The sequence below is a fragment of the Cotesia glomerata genome, linkage group LG3 (genome assembly GCF_020080835.1).
Source record: "Cotesia glomerata isolate CgM1 linkage group LG3, MPM_Cglom_v2.3, whole genome shotgun sequence".
In the NCBI taxonomy this organism is placed as follows: domain Eukaryota; kingdom Metazoa; phylum Arthropoda; class Insecta; order Hymenoptera; family Braconidae; genus Cotesia; species Cotesia glomerata.
Window position 1 is genome coordinate 3284033 of NC_058160.1, and position 26349 is coordinate 3310381.

A 26349-nucleotide genomic window follows, 5' to 3' on the forward strand; every position below is an offset into this window, starting at 1 on the left:
AATTATAAAATTACGGAGAAAATCACTTATAATTAAAATAATAATTTTTATCGTGCGCTTAAACAATTTCTTTTGAGAAAATTGAGTAGTACCGACGCACAGTTTGAGCACCTTTTTTATCCAACACAAAGAAATTCGGAATGATTTGGTAATTTAAAATAAATCATTATATTTATCACTATCAGCCAAACACAAATTTTAAATCAATTTTTTTTTAATTAAAAAACTCCATCTTTAATTTTAATTGTAAGTGAAAAATACTTATTATATTTATATTTTGATTACGCAAGCTCTAGATTTGATTTCAGTGTACGTAGAAAAATAATAAACAATAAATTATTGTTCGAGGTGAAGACTGAGCCCCATATAAAAATTCCCGAGAAATACCGAGGCATTATTTTCTCCAGCGGTCCCTTACTTTTAACTTTAGGTGACTTTTTTTTGCTCTTGGCCATTGTTTCGGCTTAAAACTCCAACCCGTGTAGGGCAAGAGCAACGCTCGAGCTCGATATAATGCGAACGAAATAAATAAAATAAAAAGTACACCGATCAGGACGTAAGACCTTTACTTCTGGAGAATAAGAAACAACGCATTCACGTCTTCAGAGAATGTAAATCGATTATTTTGGTCCCCTTTATTCCCATTATTTTTATCTACATCGTGGATCCAATTTTAAAGTTATCTAAAGGACGATAAATATTTTGCCATGCTTACTTTGTTTTAAAAACAGTCTTCGGTGGTCAATTTTTGAGTGAAAAGTTTTGCGAAAATTAATTATTCTAATTCTAGAAAATTATAAAATTTTATTTATAATTCTAAAATTCATTTTTTTTTTTTTTTTATTAATTAAAACCTTCAATTTAAATTAATTTCATTCCATAAAATAAAATTTTTTTATAATTGTAAAAACACAGTAAAAAATTTTGTGTCATTGCGTCAAAAAATTTTTGTGTTAAATATTTAACAATTTTATGTTTAAATTTAACATTTATTCTATTAAATCAACACAAAAATGTATTAAATATTTAACATAAAAATTTTTTACCGTGAATAAGTAAATTTTGAATTTAAAAATTTTCCCGCCAATTTTTGAAAAGCCGGATTTGAAAGCGCGCCTTAAAATTTTAAAATGGCGCATCGGCCATTTTGTCGAGACTAAAAATTTTGATACTTATCTTAAAAAATCACATTAAATAAGTAAAAACTTAAAAATTTTAATATATATTCGCTTTCTTTGCTCATAAATCAATAATTTAAACTGATATTTAAATAAAAAATAAAAATTTGAAGAATTTACAGAGCCCTAGACATAAATTTTCGCAAAACTTTTCCTCCCAGAAACAGAAACATAAAAGAATAAATAATATGGCGAAAAAATGGCACAGGATTTAAAAAAGTGAGGTCACAAATCCGAGAAATGTTTACAACGAGTATCTTAACTAATAAATAATCTTAATAAATTTTCCTTCATAAATAAAATACATAAGTATTAAACTCAAAAGACTAGTGACCGAAGGAAAATTTAATAATAACAATAATAATAAAAAAATGGCCGCAATAAACAAGTTAAATATCAGCAGCGAGCCAGTAGAATGAATAAACTCAATTATTGGCAATCTGCTGGTGGGGTAATTGCTGGTTGCCGAAATTACTAAGGGGCGAGCAAAAAACTCGTCTGGCCAGACCGAAGAGTAGAGACTGGCATCTAAATTCAGATGCACGGAGTACAGAGCAGCATCCGTTACTCAAAAATAAAAAAAAAAAAAAAAAAAAAAGAAACTTTAAACCTTTAACGCAAAAAGCCGTTTGTAAAATTGTAACGCTGCTGATATTCATTTATCGGATCGACAACTTATAAATAAAACTAGAGACGCCTGAGATTCCGCTTGCTTTGCTTGGAGCCGACGATCAGCGGAGCTTTTTTCCTCTTGGTTGGCGTCGCCAACAGCGGGGTTTTGCAGGGTCCTGAGTGCGGCGTCGAGACGCAGTCTGGGCAAAATTCGGCCCGGCATCCTTCTCGTGTACATACGCCGACATTCCTTGCAGCGTCGACGTGACTCGCAAAGGAACATTTGGGGCAGCGACAGAGACGCTCCGTTGGTGCCAGAGCTCGGGAAGCCTGCAACAAAATAATAACACTGTAAGTACAAGTTTAAATATCAAATATATTTATTTATTTATTATAGATTCATAAATATAGAAGTGAGGAAGAAATTTTACGGCGTCATAACAGAGGTTTTATGAACCCTCTCGCGGATAATTATTCATAAACTTCGAGATACTTTCATTGTTAATAATATTATTTTTGTTTGAAGACTCTTAAGTGGTCTTTTATTATTTGGGTATGGATTGAGATTTTTATTTTTATTTTTATGTTCAATAATTAATGTTAAATTTATATTTATATATATTTGTTTGAATGTTTGCAGGTATGTATTTATGTATGTATGTATGGATGTGGAGGGGTATATTGTATATGTAAGAGCAAGAGTTAAAGATTAAGGAGAAATTCTTTATGAGACATGAAAGTACATAATATTTACATTGGTCACACGAGATATATTTATGATCTTTGATGGTCATTTTTAAATCATCACTGTTTCAATTCAATGATATTTATATTTTATTTATTTATTTTTTTTTTTTTTTTAGTTATATTAAGTTATAAGATATCTATTTGGTAGTTTTCTTTTTATTTAGTTTAAATAAAAAATAAATTGAGAGATTAACGAAGAAATATTTGAAGAAATTATTAGATATTATTTTAAAGATTGATAAATTTATTATTATTATATTATTATTATCTTTTTGACATAAATAATGATAGTTGTGTAGTAGTCTATTTCTTTAATTTAATAATTTATTCAAGTTATAACTATACTCTTTACAATATTCGAATGAAGTTAATAAAGTTTCACAATAATTAAGGAAGTACGAGCGCTAGGCGGGGTGGGGATAGGTATCGACTCTAGCGCGGTAAGGGGAGAGCAGTAACCATATGATTATTCTCAATATATAGATATACATTTAACATTGGCTAATGGCGGGATTTATTTTTCTTTTAATTAATACACTTTAATTAGTCGGGCAAGTGTAAATTTTTTTGAATTAAATTTATCACTAATATATTTACTTTCATCCACAAGTTTTTTAAAAATATTCATCGACAGTTTTACGAGAAAAATACAGAAATGTATCAATGTTTGGAGGTTACCCCTTAAGACCAATGTTAAACTGCTCAACTTCAAAGTTAATTATTTATTTAAATAATCGGGCAATCTCCTTTAAATTTTCGGAATTTGTTTAGACATATTTAAACTTCATATTAAAAAATAATCAAGCTTTTTATCAAAAGTTGCCTTGGTGCTCGTACTTCCTTAATCAATCCCGTAGAATATAGTTATCAGTAAAACGATACAATAAATTAAGTTCGTGTATAAGTATTAATGTCAAGATGGTACTCCGCGGTTACAATAATACGATACGTTAAGTAAAGGAAAATATGATAAGTGTAGTAACCCGTAGATGTGTGTATCTCAGAGGCTGAGGAAAGTCTGCCTCGTGCCCCTTGACTCTTGAGGGTGTTAGCCTTTGCTAACACTTAGCGTTGTTCTTGGGGTCCCGTGACGTCATGAGCCCCTTGAATGCCGGGGAAGGGATTTTATGGCCCAAAGAGTACGGTGGTTGACGCAAAATTTTCGAGAGTGGAAAAGTACTCCCACAGTTGCTTTTAATTCTTTTAGAAAATTTTAGTTTATGAAGAAAAAAAAAATTAAGAACAAGAAATATTTTTAAAGAGTTATTTAGGTGCTTAAAAAAATGTTGAATATTATTTTAAAGATTTATTAATTTATTATAACTATTATTATTATTATTATTTCAAAAAAATCTAAGTTATAAAATGAAAAAATATTTTTAAAAAATTTTTAAATTTATTATTATTAATAATTTTTGTGAAGTAATAATAATAATAATAATAATAATAATAATAATAATAATAATAATTGCTTTAAATTTTTAAATAAAATTTTAGTTTAAGTAAAAATAGATTAAAAAAAAATTAAATGTTTTTAAAAATTAGATGCTTTAAAAAAATTACTAGACATTATTTTAAAAACTAATATTGATTATTAATTATTATTATTATTATTCTTATAATAACATAAAAATTAATAATGATAATAAATTAAATTTTTTAAATTTTTATTAAGAGTTAACTTTTAAAAATAAAAATAATAATTATTATTTTTATAATGTGTTAAAAATTAAAATCTAACACGCATTAACAAGACTTGTTACACCCAAGTTAATGTAAGTAGTTGATGATGATCACGTCTTGTAAAGTCGGCGAAAGTTTAATTAAGAATTCTCAGTGTCTTCTACTTGTGAATTCTTTCACGAGTACAATGTAAGTACAATCAACAAACAACAGTACAGTAAATAAAGTAACTAACCGACTTAATCATCATTCCCTTAATATAATATAAATACCCACACGCGTTCAGTTATACTATACTGTAACATTCGGAGAAATGACCACCAAATAAAATATTCCAAACGTCACATTAGATACCAATGCGTCAACATATTTATACACATAAAATTATTATTATTATTTATAAATCATCTATTTCTAGGTAATTTTTCGGACGAGAATCAGTCAAGCGGCAAAATAGACTGCGTAAGATAAACGGTGAGTTAAAAGGACCAACTGGACTGTGACAATTTTGGGTCGAATTTTAAAAACGTAACTCAATACTGATTAGATTCAATTTGTAGAGATATATCGAGTTACTGTACTCCGGTTGCCTCTTAATTTGAATTGATTGCTCAAGAAACTAAAAACGGCAGGTAAATAGTACAAATACGTCGACTACTAAAATAGAATCTCTGTAAAATCTAATAGTTAAATTTTCTTTGTTCTAGAAAATTTTTACAGAAGCAATGACATTTCATAAAAAAAATATATCAAAACTAAAATATATTTTTTAATTGTATACATTTTGGATTTCATTTAATTTAAAATTTTTAACTAATTGCACTAATATCAAAATTATTTTTTTGATACTTTTAATTGATAAAAAAAAATTATCAGATATTTTGAAAACAATTTAGAACTTAATCATTCAATAAAACCAATTTGGTTGATATTTATCACTTAAATTAAATATAATATTAAACTAGCAATTACTATAAAGTAAGTGTCATTATTATATTGTAATTTCAAACCTTTATTATCTATATTAATAGCAATTACATGAATTATTATTATTACTGTTTTTTAAGTTTTTTTATTACACACAATAATTATTTTTTTTTTCTAAAAATTTTTTAAATTAAAAAATACAAAAGAAATTTTTTTAAGTATAAAATTTTTATTAGTAATTCTTTAGTTTGTTACTGGATTTAAAAAAAAATAAAATAAAAAAATTGACAATTTATTCATCAAATTAATTTATTTTATCACGAAAAATTTTGTAAAAAATTTTTTTTTTAATTCTTTATTGATTTTTATGTTTAAATAAATTTTTTAAGTCAAAATAAAATATAATAAATAATTTTCTTGGATGAAATTTTAATAGAAAAAAAAAATATAATTATTAAAAAAATTTTCTAAACATTATTTTCCACAATAAATTATTTTACACCATAAAGCAATTACCAAATTAAAGAAAAATTAAGAATTTTCAAATATCTGTAACTTAAATTTCCTTTTTTTATTGAAAAAAAAAAATATCAAAAAATTAAAAAAGTAAAAAATAGAAAACATTTTTCCGCTTCATTTCAAAAATTTCAGTATGTACCGCTTCATTTTCTTTGTTCTAGAAAATTTTTACGGAAGCAACGACTTTTCATTAAAAAAATTTATCAAAACTCTGAAAATATTTTCTATTTTTAAAATTATTTTTTTGAGACTTCTAGTTGATAAAAAAAATTATCAGATATTTTGAAAACAATTTAGAATTTAATCACTTAATTAATCCACTTTGGTTGATATTTATCACTTAAATTAAATATAATATTAAACTAGCAATTACTATAAAGTAACTGCCATTATTATTGTAATTTCAAATCTTTATCATCAATAATAATAGCAATTACATGAATTATAATTATCATTGTTATTTTTTAACTTTTTTTATTACAAACAATAATTATTTTTTTTACTAAAAATTTTATAAATTAAGAAATACAAAGGAAGTTTTTGGTTTGAGTATAAAATTTTTTTTTTTGATTTTTATGTCTTGATAAATATTTTAAGTCAAAATAAAATATAATAAATAATTTTCTTGGATTAAATTTTAATAAAAAAAATAATATAATTATTAAAAAAATTTTCTAAACATTATTTTCCAAATAAAATTATTCAACACCATAAAGCAATAACCAAATTAAAAAAAATTGAAAATTTTTAAATATCTGTAACTTAAATTTTCTTTTTTTTAATCAAAAAAAAAAAAAAAAAAAAAAAAATTTTAAATTAAAACAAAGTGATAAATAGAAAACATTTTTCCGCTTCATTCCAAGAATTTCAGTACGTCCCGCTTCATTCCCATGCTTCATAGCAAGGGCTTCGTCATCTGGAGGATTGTGTACACATGACCCTCATCTTATCCACTTCACGTCCGCTTCACATTCTAATAATTTAAATTTCATTTTATTATATAGCCTTCAAACATTCATTTGATCCAAACACAAATAAACTGTTATATAAAAATTAAATGAAACTTTGTTGTCTAACTACTACTTCTTGTTGCTAACCGCTTAGAAAAAGCTATATAAAAGACCCATAGAAAATAAAACTTCAAAGTTCAACTTCTCTCTAAATTGAGGCCGCTTCAAAATTTATCACTATGTAGCTCAACATTGAATTCCAAGCAAAGCCTTTTCTATTTTTTAACTACAACTATTAACAGTTTAAAACTTCTGAGTCGGCTTATATTAACTTCAATTCTCTCTTCGGTATCTCTATCTTCAACATCTTGAAGTGCAGGTATAACTTCTCACGCATGATGATACAGCCCAAAGGTTTTTTATCCTCCTTCCTTCAAAATTTTACCTGAAATTGATCCTTGATTTTTTGAGAAAAGATAAAAAAAACTCTCGCTTGTCAGTTTTTCCGTAATTAGGGTCTTGTTTTATTTATTTTAAGGATTTTCCGAAAACTGTGGTACCATAAATAAATTTTTTTAAGGACAATAATGATAACTTGCGCATAAAAATCCATCAAAGGAAGTAATTGTCTGCGTGAGGTTAGACAAAGGATAAAATACGAGACTTGATGTGGAAGTTTAATGCCTGTGTGCGAATAACACCACGTATTACTTTGCATGTATTAGTTTTATGACCAGACGGTATATGTGTACGTTGTTGGTGCAGATAATACGGGCTGAGGGGGAGTTAAGCCGCGAGAAGATGAATAAGAGTGTTATGTTATGTTGTGGTTTTAACGCACATGCTATTATATTATTATGGTGTCTTTTGGCGCATAGCGGTGCTCGGTGGTCGATTACATTTTTTTTTTTTAAATATTTGATTATTAATTACAACTTGCGTTCAGTGATTTTATTAGTTACTAACTTTTAAACTTTGGGCTGTAAATAAATATTTTAGTTTTTTAATTAAATTTGTTGTTATTTTTTATAGATTTTATCGGTCATAAATAATAATTAGTCTTTAATTTGAGGGATAGAGTAGTTTTATTATTTTTATAAGTGATATTATTTATTGCGATAGTTAAATTTTTAATTAAAAATCATGGTATAAAATAGAAAAAAAATTTATTATTATTATTATTCTATAATAATAATTAATAAAAATAATAAATAATTTTTTAATCTTTAAAAAAAAATATCAAAAATTTTTTTAAACATTTTTTCAATTAAAAAAAAAAAATATCAAAAATTTTTTTAAACATTTCTTCAATTTAAAAAAAAAATAATAAATAATTTATTAATCTTTAAAAAAAAGATCAAAAAATTTTTTAAACATTTCTTCAATTTTTTAAAAAGAATTATTATTATTGTTATTGTTGTTATTGTTGTTATTATTATAAAATTTAAAAATTATTAAAAATAAAATTGTCACTATCATCAATCTAATAATTTTTATTTAAAATATGAGAAGCGTAATAATTTCCTCAACAATGATTACCATTGAATAAAATAAAGAAGATAGAGAATTAGAAATCAAACAGAATAATAATTCATACTTATTTGTTAGAATAGAAGTTAAACTTCGTAGCTTGTAATCTTTAAAATAGGGAGTGATAAGATAGTAGGTGCCTTAGGTGTATAAATATTTTTTTAGGGCTTGCTATTTAATGAATATTTACAAATACTGGGTAATCTTGAGGTTAAATAAAATTAATAAAAATTATTTATTGCAGGAAGGTGAGATCCGATTTAAAATTACAATACTGACGTAATATTCTTTATGTTTAACATTTAAACTAATATTAATAATTTAAATTTTTTTACAAACAAATATTTAAGCATGACTTAATATTTTTTTTCCTTATATTTTCAAGCAACTGATTTTTAACTTTTAAAATTAAATAAAACAATCGAAAGAAAACCTAAACATACTTTTAAAAGTGGATACAAATTAATTTAAAATCAACAAAATAATAATTAAACAAACCTTTTTGTGAGTAAGTACTTTTTTATATATTAATTTTTTGTTCTACTCACATTATTGTTTAAAGAAAAAACTGCTGTATAATGTAAATTTTCTATAATAAATTCAAATTCATGTTAAAAAAAATCAAAGTCATGTTAAATTTAATTTAACAAACGAAAATGAAATTCTATTTAAAAAAATGATCAAAAATTCATCATTTTTTTTTAAACTCAAAATTTTACAAAAAAAAAAATAGAAAGCAATTGAATTATATGTTTTATTAATAAAAACTCAAAAAAAAATGAAATTTTACTTAAAAATTTATTTAAAATTCTTTATCATTTTTTTTTTAATTTCAAATTTCAAATTTTTTTTTAAAATTCAATGAAAATCATTGAGTGAAATGTTTTTGTAACGAAAAAAAAAATTAGTTACGTTAAATTTATCAAACAAAAGAAATAAAATTCTTCTTAAAAAATTATTAAAAATTCATCGTTTTTTTTAAACTTTAAATTTTAACTAAAAAAAAAATAGAAAGTAATTAAATTATCTGTTTTATTAATAAAAACTAAAAAAAAGGAGACATTAAATTTATCAAACAAAAAAAATAAAATTCTTCTTAAAAAATTATTAAAAATTCATCGTTTTTTTTAAACTTTAAATTTTAACTAAAAAAAAAAATAGAAAGTAATTAAATTATCTGTTTTATTAATAAAAACTAAAAAAAAAGGAGACATTAAATTTATCAAACAAAAAAAAAAAAATTCTACTCAAAAAATTATTAAAAATTTTTCATTTTTTTTAAACTCCAAATTTTTGTGCAATTTTTACTAAAAACTCAAAAAAAAAAAAAATAGAAAGTAATTAAATTACATGTTTTAATAACGAAAAAAAAAAATTAGTCACATTAAATTTATCAAACAAAATAAAATTATTAAAAATTCATCGTTTTTTTTTTAACTTTCAAATTTTTGTGCAATTTTTATCAACAAATTAAACAAAAATAGAAAGCAATTCAATTACCTACATCTAGAAATAAAAACTCCAAAAAATGAAACGTTAATTTTAAAATAACAAAAAAAATTTAATTTTACTTAAAAAATTATTAAAAATTCTTTAAAATCTTTTTTAACTCCAATTTTTACCCTCAAAACAAAAAAAAAAAAAAAAAAAAACAACAATGAAATTACAGGTTGAAACAAAAAGTAAAAGATGTATTGTCTGAAAAAAATGAAGCCCCGAAGACAAGTCCTTTCTATGCAGTCAGTTTGAGCTGTGAGTAACAGCATCCCCGATCTCCGGTCGCGAAATATCCAATGGGATTTTCAAGTGGGCCAGAGTCAGTGGTAGGCGTGCGTCAGATATATCATTATCTCGGGCTCACTGTTGCTATGCAATTAGAGCCCGTTAATCGGGCCGTGGACGTCTATACAGTAATATAATATAACATAATATAATATACACTAGGTATAGTAGTGTAGACCCGAGTTTCATATTCGGTTCTTTTCGTACATATAATACATATATACACACATATGTAGCTGGCAGCCAATTCCAATTCGTCTGGACCCACCAGCGGCCCAACATCCAGCATCCAACATCCTCAGCCCCTTCCTCTTCCTCTCATCATCTTGCCTCGACGTCCTCGTCAGACTCATGATGGGTCATATCAGTTCTACGTCGCACGTCGCTGCTTTCCTCGTTCTCATCTCTTCTCGCGATTCTCTGTTTTGCCGCGAGTTATATTACATTAACCAAGCCGAAAACGAGCTGAGAGAGGACCGCCTAGCAACCGACGAGGACACAGCAATAACATGCACTTAATAGTGTAATGATCAACACACCGCGGCGCTGCTGATAAAAAATACACGCATGGATATTGCTCACTGTTTAGTTTTATTTATTTAATGATTTTATTTTTACTTTCTCCGGTTAACAATGAAACTTTGCTTCTCTTTACTATTTTACTTGAAATCTGTGTAATGACCACATGCAGGATTTTATTAAAAGATTAATCAATTAATTAGTACACAGAAAAAAAACTTACTTGAATCAAATAAATGATTTTGAAGAATTTCATCTTGATTTAACTAGAAAAATTCTTAAACTAAGAAATTTTTTTTTAGTTTAAGTAAATTTTACTTGATTCAAGAATTTTTCGTTTTGATCCAAGACAATGAAACTCAAAATTATTTTCTTGGTTTCAGAATTTTTCTCTTGATTCAAGTTAATTTTTTTTCTGTGTAATTAAGAAAATTTTAGATAGTGGAAAATTTACTAGTTTTTGTATGGAACTCAAAATTCTGGGTTAAATATTGAAGATACGAAAAAATGATGTGAAAGATTTTTTGTAGATAATTAATCTTCTACTAGAAAGGTTTTTATCAATTTTTTTGTATCTCTAGACAGTAAAAAATTTTGCGTCAAAAAATTTAGTTTTAAAAATTTTTGTGTTGAATATTTAATATTTTTTTATGTGTAAATTTAACATTCATTTATTTAAGATAAAAATTTTTAACACAAAATTTCTTGATTTGATGACGCAAAATTTTTTACTTTGTATATTCAATTCAGAATTTTGAATTTTTAGGAAAAAATAAAATTTTCTACAAATTTTTGATCTTGTAATGAATTTGTCTTTTAATAAAACTATGCAAAAGATACGAAAAAATAATAAGAGACCTTTTTTTTACAGATAATTAAATTCTTTAGAAAAAAAGTCTTACTACTTTTTTATATCTCTAATATTTAAGTCGTAATTTGAGTTTAAAACCTTAAAACAACTTTTCGCGCTCAATAAAATTTGAATTTTCAATTTTCCCGCCAATAAAATTGAAAAATTTTTATTTTTAATTACAGACTAAGAATTTGATCACCTGTATTGATAAAATTTTTATTTTTATTTCATTCGACGGGATAAACAAGACAAGGACGCGCTAAAGGCCACGGTAAATCGGCCATTCTCACACTTGCTCATATATATGTCGTACTATTACGTTATTATTATTGTTATTACATTTATGATTATTACTGCTTATGTTCGTGCTTGTACTCTGTACATTAGAGTGGGTTTGTTTGGCCTTGAAATATTGCTATTAATTCGCCCACTTTCGGTTTATCGCACACTTTTATTGAATCATTTTGTTTTGGTTAACAGTATTAAGATTTTACGCTCGAATTATGTCACGCAAATTTGCAAGTTATTTTGTTTACGGAAGGAAATATCATTATTGTAATTGTAACAATAATAATAAAAGTACTGGTATTATTTTTTATAAGATTATTTCTAGTGCTCAAAGACCGGAAGTTCAGTTATCTTTTCCTGGAAGCTTGACGCGAGAAATTTGCGTTTATTATTTCTACGCAATTATTTTTAAAATAATTAAATTTACTAATAATTCTTTTTTAAAAAATAAATTTCATAAAAAGAAATTAAAAAATTTTTTCTATGTTTAAAAAAATTCTCAAGTATTTTTTTTAAAATGAATAAATTTATTATTATCATTATTATTATTTAAAAATATTAAAAATAGTTAAAATCTATAAATTTAGTATATTAGATCGATTTCAAGAATCACAAAAGTGAATGTGTGTGTATATAAAATAAATTTGCATCAAGGACATAAATATAAATTCAGGTATCGAATTACGGTAGTTATTAAATGATATATTACATTGTATTGACTCGGCAGTGATTTACTAAATATTGTTTCTTTGTCCGTTTTGGTTAATACTCGCGGTCTTTTCGTTAGAATTTTGAGTATACATATAGTTATTCAATGTCGCACTGGTTGGAATTAAAAATTAAATGTATATACATATCAGAGTTGAGGTTGAGATATTTAGTATTCAATACGATGCAGCGAACCGGGTAGCAACAGCGAATTATACGTATATAGTCGTTTCTTTATACCACATATGTATGTATAAATTCAAGATATGTGTCATTTAGTTTCTTAATAGCTTGATGGATGGAGACTATTATTTAAGTATTTTTAAATGTTCAAAATTTTGGATTTCAAAATAGCGCCAGTGAAATTAAAATAAAAAAAAATCAATTCATTTTTAACAAAAAAAGTTGTGCGAAATTTAAAAAAAAAAAAAAAAAAAACTATTTATTTTTTAGAAAAATTTTAAGTAAAAAGTTTTTAATTAAAATTGAAAATTTTTATTTTTATAAAATGATAGTAATTTTTGGAATTACTGTTGAAAAATTTCGGGAAATTAAAAATATGAATTTATTTTAAACTTGTAGAAAATTTTAGAATGCTCCAAAATAAAAAATAAAAATTTGAAAGTTGAACATAAATAAGCATATCTAATCGCCAAAAAATAACCACTGTATCCTGAATCAAAACACCGGTCTGAAAAAATCCAGAAAGAAACGGTCTAAAAATAGCCAGGGAGGGTAGGCATAATCCTCAGCCATCTGTTAACCCCCAATGACTCAATTTTTACTCTGTTTTAAAAAGTTGCCGGCCAAAATATCTATCAAAACTATTTTTACTGTCTTTCATTCATTCACTAAAAACATCACTAATTCTCCTCTTCATTTTAACCCAGCAATTTTTTCCCATTAACACTTTTCATTACTTAATACTACCGGATATTTTGAAATAGAACTGACGAAAAATTCCTAAATTTACATTTTCATTCATATTTACATTTAAATATCTAACTTCTTAAGACAAATAGACCTTCTGACTAAAAATTTTCTTATCAGAGGACTGATTTATGAAAATAAAAACAATTACAATAGAAAAAATTTAAAACTATCTAATTTAATCACTACATTTAATTACTTTTCAAGTAAATTTTCTTTTAAATATTAACAATTTTTTTATTTTGCCACAAACAAAAATGTTTTGTTCGCAAATTTATTTCTTATTTCTTATAAATTATTTATTTTAACAAAATTCTTTCATTTTTATTAGAATAATTTTTCAAATTTTTCAAAAAATAACTATTTAATATTTTACTAAGAAAATTTAAGATAATTTTTATTAAAAATTAATTGTTAAGATTTTTTAATTAATATTTTATCTAAAACGTAAAAACACGAAAAAATTACTAAAAACTTTTTGTATAAAAAATTTTCTCCATAAAAATTTTATTTTTGTTTCAATAAAAATCTATTATACAAAAAAAATTATAACTATTAAAATAAATTTAATTGAGTTAAAAACTGTTAATATTTTATTTAAAAAATGTCCTTAACATCAAAGTTAATGGATATCCTTCTTTTGACATACAAATATCTTTTTACTCGGGCTGATTACCTGTGGGTACCTTAATTATAATTCCATTGGCAAAAAAAGTACACAAAATTAATGTTAAAAATCCAGCCCAAGACGTGGCAATTTTCTCTGGACTTAATTATAAATAAATTAAGCGAGCACATCAATAAATCATTAACAATAAATACATAACATAATAGCCGAACCATCAAAAACGGACTATTACTCTTGGAACCATCAAAGAGCAGGCGCAAAAATGATACCGATCTCGCCGTTAGCATGTGGAACTACCGCGAAATTCCGCGTACCCAATATCTCTTGCTCTAGGTTATTAATATTCAAATTGGATACCCTTTCATAGCTGCCGCACAAACATATATAATACATCCTAGCTCATATAACACATAACATTTATGTATATATATGAATTATATACAATATTAACATTGCTGTCAACGGATGCTATTATTGTTTTTATTTACACATCAAACATATGTAATATTACCACGGATATTTTGGATTAGCACACATTTGATACCGGTTTAGTTAACCAGAAAAAAGATGAAACAACAAAAATAATATATCCAGAAAAACATTTAATTTTACTTAAAAACTTTTAACATTTTTCTTTTAACTTTAATTTTTATCAACAAATTAAAAAAATTGACAGCAATTAAATTACAGATTTTAATAAAAATTTTGAAAAATACTTGAGTGATAGAACCTTCGACGCGTTATCAAAAAAATCGGTAATTATTTACAAGTGGGTTCTACCATTTTAATTTTCATTTTTTTGAACGAAATTTCTATTTGATTTTATTGATATACTTTTTTTTTTTTTTTTTGAAAAATACATAAAAAAATGAACAATTTAAAAAAAAAAATTGATTATCAAATTTTCAAAAAAATTCATAAATTTTTTAGAAAATTGTAATATTCAATTTTTTTTCAATTGTTCGTTTTTTTTATATATTATTAAAAAAAAAAAAAAAACTATATCAAAAACATCAAAAAAAGATAAAATAGAAATTTTATCCAAAAACATGAGCCAAAATTTTTTCCAACTTTTGAAGGCAAAAAAGTTATCGAAATCTTTTTTTTTTTTCCGTTGACGACATTTTTTATTATAAGTAGATCATAAAAACAAGCAGAATAAAAAAAAAATTTTTAAATGTTAATTTTTCACCTAGATATGGCCAAAAATAGGATGGACTCCACTTTTAAATAATTCCAGGTTCAATCATAATATTTTTTCAAAGTTATTCTTAAATTTTTAATGAATTTAATTTGCCACTTTAATTGATTTAGTAATTTAATAACATTCCAGTAATTTACATTAGATTAACCTAACAATGAAACAGTTCATTTTGTAATTTGGTGTTACCGGTCAATTATTAAATTAGGAATTAAGCTTATAATTAATAAAATAAATTTAAAAGCAAACATCATAAAAATAAAAACTTTTAAATAGTAATAATAAAGCCTTGTATTTTTATGATATAAAATTAATGAAAAGAATTAAAATTTTAAAACCGACAAATAAAATTACGTGAATAAATTTCAGCTCATTGCTAATATAAATTGAGTACGACATATTGAGACCTAGTGTATAGTAGTTCAGGACGGGGCATAAATATTCATCGCAATCTCCTCAAGGGCGAGCGGAAAGTAGTGTAGACCGTAGACGGGAAGTCTAAAGTTGGGTAAAAACTAAATTTACTCCATACATAGTACATAGTATAAATAGTACATTATACATTACATATCTAGTAATAATAATAATAATACTCAACTCGTACGAATGATATGAATGTATTGCAGTTTATCTGAAACTGGATTCAAACTGGTCTTGGTTACTATAATTGCAACTATAACTATAACCGTAACTATAACTGGAAACCTGAACAAAAGTGGTTACTCCCGTGGATTTCCCGCTTACTCGGTTAATAACAACAACTCGACCTTGGACTCCGGTTTGTTCCCCATTCAGAAAACCACCGAGTAAAACAGTTTAACAACAAACCTTTGCTTTGCTGTCAAGTTATGAATGAAATTCTCCGGGAATTACACAACCGAGGAGTTGTTATCTCTGATAATAATTGTTATCTACCCATTTACATCCCATCAGTTCATTATTGTTTGGACGTATTGTATGTGAGCGCTGTTGCTGCTGAATTACTTTTGGTGATAGCGATAGTGATTATGATCTTATTGAAAGTGAAGATAAAAGCCGCGGTTGGATTTGAATAATTATCTGGCGAATTTCGATTTAATTAGATAGTTAAATTGCCGAAAAAAAAAAGGTTTTGAACCAATTAAGTATTAAGAAAATTTTTGCAATTTTGATTCATTTTTTTTTTTTTTTGTTATTTTTCAAAAGTTCTCTCAATTTTTGCAATTTTATTGACTAAATATCTTTCTGGATTAATTTTTTCTAGTTTTAATTTATTGTTGCTGTTATTTTTAAAAAATTTCCGCAATTTTTATGATTTTTTTTATTAATCACCTTCCTAGCTCCTTTTTTCGTACTTTTCATCTATTTTTTTAATTATTTTGTAAAAAATGATTAATGTAAAAACAGAAAAAAATTCAAATTTAAAAATCTTTATGATTCAATAAAAAATTAACTGTATTGAAGAGAAAAAAAATTTTGAACCAAGAAAATAATTTCGAAGACTTGAATTAAACAAAAAAATTGTTAAAACAAAAAAAAATTTCTAAATTAAAAACTTTTTCTGAATAAAATTCTTCAAAATAATTGTTTTTTTTGTCTTAAAACTTTTTTTTTACAGTTAATATTTCTTGTCAAGAATAATTTTACTAGAAAATTTCCATAAAAATTTTAAAAATTCTCCAAAATAATTATTTTTGTCTTAAAAATTTTTTTTTTACACAGTTAATATTTCTTATCAAGAATAATTTTACTAGAAAATTTCCATAAAAATTTTAAAAATTCTCCAAAATAATTTTTTTTTATTTTAAAACTTTTTTTTCCACTGTATAATATTTCTTATCAAGAATAATTTTACTAGAAAATTTCTATAAAAATTTAAAAAATTTGGCTTGGAAAATATTTAGTAAAAAAAATAAGAGAATTATTGTAAAATAACGAAAAAATGAATGAAAACTGAAAAAAAATTAGACATGAAAAATATTTACTAAAAAAAATCTTAAAAATTGAGAGAATTTTTCAAAACAACCTACATTCAATAAAATAAGGTTAATGGTAAGCAAAAAATGAATGTTTACACGTGTAATTATTAGACCGTTAGTGCAGCAGAGTGTATCCACGCCGTTATCAAGGACGTCCGGTAGGTCAATAGCTTTAGCCGGTGGTCGTTCTTCTTCTACTTCTTCTTCCGCGTTGATGAGCTAAAAGTTAATACTAATCGTAGGATTTGTTCGTAGGCGCTAAGCCATTTCACGCCTACTGCGCATGTTATATATAATATAAATATAATAGTGACTAGGTCAACTTGTGCTCAATTTTATTATCACGAAATTCCCAAACGGACAAATAAAATAAAGCAAAACAAAATCAATGAGCTTCATTCAATTACCGTTCAATTGAATTGATTCAAATTAATATTATCTCTGTACGTCGATATTGAGTTTTATTAGTTAGTATTTACATGAGTAGGCGTGAGCTCAGCATCTCCGCGTCATCTGATCAATAAATTCCATAGCTGACCTGTTGCTATGGCGAAAGTGAATGAATAAGCCAAGCCACGTGGCACGCGTTCGAAAAAAAAACATAAAAAAGGCGCGCTTGGAAACATCACTAGGACGAATAAGCAAAGCAGAAGCAGATATAATAGGCTAGGCTTGTATATATGTATACAGTGGATGCTAGAAGCTAGAACTAGAGAAGCGGAGATGATAAAAAAAAAAACTTGTGTACGCAAAGAGGAAGATTATTTTACATATTTGTTGGCGGGAGATGAATATAATCGAAGGGACGCGGGAGTTTTGTGTTAATAATTTTTTGGTATACTATCGCTTCTCTTGTATTATTTTATATTAATTTAATATATTTTTTGTGATAATTTTTTTTTGACAGAAAAATTGTAGCAAAAAATTTACATGCAAATTTTATTTTTGGAGTTTTAGATTAAATTTTGAGGAAAAATATGACATTTATTTTTAATATTTTTATGAAAATATCTCAATAATTTTTATCATTTATTTTGATAATTCATCAAAAATTTTCATTTATAGTTTTAAAAATTTAATACAAGAAAATTTATTTGTTTGAAAAAATCTTAAAAATGATTAGATCTGTTAATTTTAATATCATTTTATTTGACTCTAAACTTAAATTTTTTTTTACTCCAAAATTTGAGTTAAAAAATAAAAAATATAATAAAACTCAAAAAAAAATTGAATCAACTTTTTTTTCTTTCCTTATCTTCAATATTTAATAAAATTTCTTCTTTTTTTATTATCTTTGATATTTACTCCAAAATTCTCACCAAATTTCATCAAACTCCAAAACAAAATTTTAGCTAAAGGACAAAAGTTCCCAAAATTACCAAGGATTTTTTTTATTAAAAATTAAATTCCCCATAAAAAAATTCTCTTACAATTTCTTCCAAATTTTCCCCAAAACTTTAAATTCAATATTTTTCCAGCGAAAAATCTGCTGATGTTAACAAAAAAAAAAATATCTAAAAATTCCTTCAATATTTAATAAAATTTCTTCTTTTTTTTTTATTATCTTTGATATTTACTCCAAAATTCCCACTAAATTTTATCAAACTTCAAAATAAAATTTTAGCTAAAGGACAAAAGTTCCCAAAAAGTTCTCTTACAATTTTTTCCCCAAAACTTTAAATTAAATATTTTTCCAACGAAAAATCTGCTAATCTTAACAAAAAAAAAAATATTTAAAAATTCCTCAGGACAATTTTAGCGAACATCTTCTTCTTCTGGTTCTTGGGTGAAGGATCTGGGGTGGCAACTGTTGATCATCTGCTGGTTGTCAACTGGCAGAGCGCCAAAAATCCTGAGCAAAGTGGAGGACAGCGGACCTGTTGCCATGCAGACTTGTTTAAAGTAAACAACATTGCGTCATCCTGGTCTAGACTGGTACGTATGAGAAGCTTGCTGCGGGTATGGATATATGGATGCACATATACATATAAATAAATAAATATATACATATATGACGTATGGAGAACAGGGGAACAAGTTGTTCGATTCTTACACATACGAAGCTACAGAGGCCCAGTTTCTTTCCTTATCACTCTTCATAGCTTCTCGTTCTCTCCCTTGATTATTTTCGTTCGGATGTGTGGTACCACGTGGTTAGAGTAACACACACATACACACACGGTGAATGTTTAAGTGGCTCGTGTTGTTGTTCGCTCTCGCGCGCTTTTTCGGGCAGCAAATAATAATGATGCCAGCCAGTGTAGTGGAGAAACCAGCGCGGGAAATAAAAGGGAGATCCGCGAGTTTCGTCGAGCTGGGCGCTGCATAGCAACAGTGAGAGACCGTTCTCTTCAGCGTCCGACCCGAGTAGTCATGTGAGAGGAAGACAGCCGAGAGGGGACCGGGTGAGGGGGTGGAAAAGGCGGGCGTGTGAGCACGCGGTTTCTCTAATGTAAGAGCTACTCGTAAACTAACCACCAGAATTACATATTCTGGATTAGGACAAAGACACTGAGTTGTTCATTGTCGGTTTGCTATTTTTTATTTTTATTTTTATTTGCAGAATTAAATTTATCGGATGACATTTTGGGTCCTTTGGTTAATTTATTTGGTGGGTATTTTTTTTAGGAACTCATATGGGGTTCAATGGAACCACCGCACATGGCAACAGAGATCTCGAAGAAGATTCAGACTTTTTGGAAGAACACTGATAGAAGGATTTGTTTATAGTTAAAAATATTTGTTAATATTTAACAAATCATTTATTAGAGGCCACTTTTCAGCCCTTAACAAATATTTCTTAGTATTTAAAAAGATTTATTAATATTCTATTCTATTTTATTTTGTTTTTATTTTTACTTTTATTTTTGGCCTCATTCTCATTATTTATATTTATATTAAATTCAAATATCACTTAAAATAATAGATTGTTATAATTAATTTACACTGTCGATCGGCGTTCTTATGCAATAAATAAATAAATAAATAAATAAATAAATAAATAAATAATTACAATATTTAATAAATGAATATCAGATTTATTAAATACAAACAAATCATTTTAAATATTAAGAAATATTTGTTTAATACTAAAAAGTGGTCTCTAATAAATGATTTGTTAAATATTAACAAATATTTTTAACTATAAACAAATCCTTCTATCAGTGAATATATGGCAGAGTTGCGGTTTAATATTGATGGAAAAATTAAGTAGATCAAAAATATTTTTAAAAATTTCATTTTGAATTTAGAAGATTCAATCGGTTCTTGTTTTAAGGATATTTAATATTTGATGTTTATTTAATTTTCATACAATGTTTCGCCACTTCCGTAGCTTCCTCAAGTACTACAACAGACAGTAATAATAATTAAAATTTAATTTTATATAAAGATATTAACAATTACCTGAGGAAGCTGCGAAAGTGGCGAAACTTTGGATGAAAATTAAATAAACATCAAATATTAAATATCCTTAAAATAAAGCTGATTAAATTATTATGAACCATGAATAAAAACGTGAATAACATTAGAAGATAAATTTTTAAGAATTTTTTTTAGTTTGAGAAAATTTTAATTCAAAATAATAAAATTCTTTATAAGATTTTTACTATTTTATTAAGTGAATTTTTTATCAATGTATTTTGTATTTATTAATTAACAATCTTTGAACCTGAGAGATTTTTTGAAGTTGTAAATCATTATTGAAACAAGAAAAAATTTTTTTGAATTAAGATGGTAATTGTTCAATTTTAGTCACAAAATTTTTGCCTTTTTAACTTCCCGCTAAGAAAATTGAAAATTTTTTAATTTTTCATTTATTATAAAAAAAAATCTAATAAAACAATAATAATAATAATTTTAAAAAACGAGTAATAAATTGAAAAAATTGTTCAAATGTTTAGAAAAAATTTTTAGATATTTTTTTTAAAGATTGATAAATTAATTATTATTAATTTTTATGATGAAATAATAAGTGATAATAATTGCCATTATTATTGATAATAACAGTTGCTTAGAAGTAATTGCCAATTTAATATAATATTTAATTTAAATTACAGATAATAACCAAATTATTTCAATTGAATGACTAAGTTCTAAATTGTTTTCAAAACATCTGATGATCTTTATGTATAATATCATTAATAAAAGAGCTAAGATCTTCTGAATTGTAAATTGAAAAAAAAAAAAAAAAAAAAATGAATAAATAAATAAAAATAAGTTTCCAAAAAGTACAATCAGTCTGAAATAAACAAATTTTAAATTAGCTTTCAAATATTTACTACCCGAAGATCGGAATGCAAACAAATTCCTTTTCTTAGAAGTCAAAATTTCCTTAAGAGCGGATGATAGTTGATTTTCAAACGTGTTTTTCTCATGTATGTGATAAAATTTAGAAAAAAAAACGCTTCGCTCTTCGATAGATAATTAAATTATCTATTGAAGAGCGAAGCGCTTTTTTGGAAAATTTTCATTTATTTATGCATAAAATGCGTTTTAAGATTCCATTTGTTGTACAAGTATGACAGAGATACTTTCGTTTGTCCAATAGAGGGCGAGAGAGAGAAATAATGTAAACCCTTCTTAACGGGAAGTTAACAATGACAGTCTACTCCACAATTTTCCAGTTTTGAACCCGAATTTAAATATAACAGCCTTACTTTAAATTTAAAAATTTTTCACTGAAATTAAAGATATTTTTTTGACATTTGATCCGAATTTTTTTCCTTAATTTGATAGAAAGTAGTTAAAATTATTTACGAGTCCTAGATAAATTTTTCCAAATGATAAATTGAATCACTATTTTTTTTTTTTTTTTGAGAAAAAAAAATTTCACTTTAATTTCTCAATTTAATGATTTAAAATAGCCTCGAATTCTATGAAACAGAAATTATCCGTGTTAATATTCCTTAAAAGTAAACATAAATTTCGACATTTTATTTCATAGTTAACATTTATAGTGACCAAAAGTCTATTCAATGAAACCATTCAATGAAACCTTGTATCGAAAAAATAATTGTTGACTCAATAGTACATTCATTTAAAACTTTTGTCCGGTGTGATTTCTTCATACTATTTCCTATTATATCTTTTATTTTCTTATTTTTGGAATTTCCATTTTCATTTGTTTGAGTAAAAAGTTAATCGATTACTAACAGTAAATAATTTACAATCAAATATAATTTATCGTGGATATTCTAGGTAATACACATTACACATAACAGTTTATAGTTATGTACAAAGAGCCCAGTAAATGTAAATGTGCACCTGGAGGTGCCTTATGCACACAAACGCAAGATGAACAAACACCCGTGGATAATCCAATCCAGCTATAAGTAAAAGGGCTCGATTCTTTTTATTATTATTATCATTATATGTACGTACATTATGTTGATGATATATAGATTAAAATTTTTTATCACAGCCATGACATTCAGCCAAATGATAAATTCCATCACACGGAATGACTATCTATGTTCAGTTTTATTTAAGATTCTGATGAAAAAAACTAGACCAAAAATGGTATGATACAATATATGTAAATAAAACGGCAAGCTGTTATCAGTTTGATTTTTTTTTTTACTTTTTTAAGTACTCGCGGGTAATATTTAGGCCTAGTTAAAAAATAATTTGTAATAAAAAGAAGAAAAAAAAATTTATTTGAGCCAAGAAATAATTTTTCTTCTGAATTATTTTCTTAAGAAAATTTTTCGATCTTAATAAGATTAAATTTTTTGCTCTAGAAAATTTTTATCTTGGAGGAAGTAAATTTTTTTGTTTTAAAAAAAATTTAGTCCTTTGCTTTAATAAATTTGTGTTATTATTTATAAATATTTTATGGAAAATATTAACAAAAAAATGGTCATTTTTGCTAAAAATAAGATTAAACAAAATTAAAAATTTTTAGTAGAGTAATATGAGTATTAGCTGTTTAATTGAACTATATTTAATATATTTTATATTTGAGATTAATAATTATGTTAATGATAAAATACTGTGATTATTGATTTTTAATAAATAAATTCATTATGGATATATTTATAAAAATTTTATCAATAAATGAATAAATTGAAAATAATTATAAACTTATTCAATCAAAACGTGATAAATAATTTTTTTTTATTTTTATAAAAAAGCAAATTATAAATTTTAATAAAAGCCTTTACAACTTAGAAATTAAAAATTGAAAAAATGATAAACTTTATTATTAAATCAAAGCAAATTAAATTAAATGAAATTTTAATTATTGTAATCAAAAATCAACAGAATTTGAGTAATTTTTGAAAGATAAATTATCAAATAATTTTTTGCAATTTTAAAAATATGAATTAAAATTTGTTTTGTAAATCAAATCATCAGATCACTTTAAATAATAAATATTCTGTAATTATTAATATTAAATTATTTTGTAACTCATAAAAATTTTTTAAAAATATTCAAAAGAAAAATTAACCATATTTTATTTAAATTTGAAAGAAAATAAACTTAAATAATGATTAACATAAAAAATAATTAATTAAATTTTATATTTTCCATTTTATCAGCAAATATCCTTTTTAGGCGCTGGTATAATATTTTTACATGAAGATAAAATTTTTTAAAAAAGTATGAACCTGATTTTTATTTCACATTTAACATTATCAAACTTCTACTTTGCTCATACATTTTCTCGTCCTGGTTCTGGTCCTTACATACTCACACTTATAGCATGTACATACACATATATTATACATTGTACAGGAGATATAGGATTACGGTGTACTACTATCTGGTAGTGGGAACCTGGAGCCTTTTGAAAAGCAAGCCCAACAAAGCCCATACCGATACCCACTGTGGATGGCAGTACTATACGTAGAATATGGTATATAAAATAATATAAGGGCAGCTGCATGAATTCCTGTCGCCATATCTTTTTTCCCTGGTTCCCCTTGTACCCACTACACTCTGGCCAGCTCGGTCTTTCTTTTGTAGGATGAGCGTATTCACCCTCCGCTTAAAACAGGACATATGGCCTCCAACATTTCTACACTTTCAAAATCCTTCGGACTAGACTAAACTATTCTATTGTTGTTTTATAGTTTTCTTTTTTTACTACCGACTCTCGTTTGAAATTACTCTACGATACAAAATTATAATTGTAAAAATTTTTTACTGAATAATATTTCTTAGTAAAAAATTTATTTAATTAGTTTACTTTTAAATCACTGAATTTTTAAGATTATTTCCAGTAATTTATTCCTACAGCTGTCTTTAAAAATTATGCTTTTGTGTAATAATTAAAATAAATTCTTTTTAACTCAAAACAAAATCAAATGACATTTTTTTTTTGCTTCTCAATTTATATTCTTGAAAAATAAAATACTGGAGTATTTGTTTACAAATTTAACCGGTGAAAGTGCAATAAACTGATTTTTTATGTATGAATCCATTCATTACAATTTATCTACAATTTTATTTAAGCCACTCAATGACTCAGATAAATTATTTTTATCTTAATTATTACCGAGAATATTTTTAGATAAAAAATTCCCAATTACTATTTATTTTAAAAATTTTTACAAAATAATTTAAAGATTAAAAATGAATAATTAGTAAAAAATATTTATTAAATTTAATCAATTAAATTATTTTATATTTAAAAATAAAATTTAATTATTTACTAGACTTTAAATATAAATTTAAAATTTTAATTATATAAAATAAATACGAGTATTAAATAATTCTCAGAAATAATTTGGTATTAAAAATAAAAATTTAATCAATAGAATTTTTTTATAAACTGATAGTTAAAATTGCTTAACAAATAATAAAATTTAATGGCTAATTACAGTAGAAATATAAAAAGTTATAATTAATAACATTGCTTCCCATTGTAAGTCTCGATGCATAAAATATCTCACTTTTTTTTTTTTTTTTTTTAATGTAAACTACTGAGACTACTTTGAATAAATAAATAAATAAATAAATATGTTCGAATGATTCATACTTAAATGAAGCAATTTTCTAGTTCTAGTCAAACATTATAAGCTCAAACAAAAATAATATATCATAAATTATGACTTGTGACTATAGGGCGATTCCGTACTCGCGAGTGCAACATTTAGACTCACTCAAGGCTTCTTACTAAGAAAATAAAAACTCTTTTTAAAGAAATGACTGGTCGCAGGATTACATTGTAATCTGTTTTACAAAAATTAATATAAAAAACATTTAATAAAATGTCTAAATAGACACAGGAGAGGTTCAAAGTGCTATCGCGGGTGCAACGAAATCGGCCCACCATTAAAGGTCATGAAGCTAGAATGAAAAAAGTCTGTTAATTATGGAATATTTATTAAATTATTTTTACATTCTTTAAAAGAATACAAAACAAACTAATTATTAATTTAAATAAAATTATTAAAAGAAATAAATATTATAAATTATTCACTTTTTATCCAGTCGCGGGTGCAACGTAAAACTATCGCGGGTGCAACACACATCTCACTGTAGTAAATATAAACATTTCCATGTAACTTTAAATTAAAGATATGAGATCATAGATGCTGTATCACTAATTAGCACTTTTCTATGTAACTAAAATAAATTATTTGTTTGGAATGGTCGGCGATTTATCAGACTTAAGGTTCATCTTCAGAATCGCTGTAAACATCAGAAACGCGTAACTCTTTTTGCAACTTTTCTACGTTTTTTAGTAGATTTCATAGAAATCTAACTATTGCATTGGTCCTCATGACGGAACTTTTGAAAAATTTTGCTATATTTCGACTCAGCTCGTCAAGCGGATTCAAAAAATGCATATGGTTCAAAAGTTTATATATGTATGTATTTATATATACGATATAATCGGCATTGTCTCTTCTCTAACTCTCGTAATTCTATACGGATCTCAATAAAACGTAACATACTTATTCTTAGGACGATTTCCGAGGTTAAGTTCTAAGATGAGCCAAATCTGTCGATTAGTTTAGAAATGAGAGCAATTCAAAAATTTTCAAAAATCGAAAAAAATTTTCACTTATACCTTATTTCCGTGCAATAACAATGGAACGCGACATCCTATCGGATTTCTGTAAATTGCATTTGAAAGCTTATTTAATAAGCTTCAATTTGTCTACTTATTTATTTCTCCAAATTAAATAGTTTAGGAATAATAGCAATTCAACAATTTTCAAAAATCGCAAAAATTTTCACTTTTACCGTATTTTCGTGCAATTACAATTGAACGCTATATCTTATCAAAATTCTATAAATGGTATCTGAAAGCTTATTAAATAAGCTTTAATTTGTGCACCTCATTATCAGTCTAGGCCAAAAATCACCTACTTTCTCAGACAG

The 26349-nt window shown here is 25.2% G+C and overlaps 1 protein-coding gene across 2 annotated transcripts in view; it reads right to left on the bottom strand.

Annotated features, from left to right (window-relative positions):
- Positions 1–1288: 1288 nt before the first annotated feature.
- Positions 1289–26349, bottom strand: part of LOC123260773 (F-box only protein 43-like) — a 34158-nt gene continuing 9097 nt past the window's right edge. For both annotated transcript variants that reach the window (XM_044722101.1, XM_044722102.1), the window contains one exon: positions 1289–2120. In XM_044722101.1, coding sequence (XP_044578036.1) covers positions 1866–2120 — 255 coding nt within the window. In that variant the 3' untranslated portion in view covers positions 1289–1865. The remainder of the gene's footprint in view (positions 2121–26349) is intronic.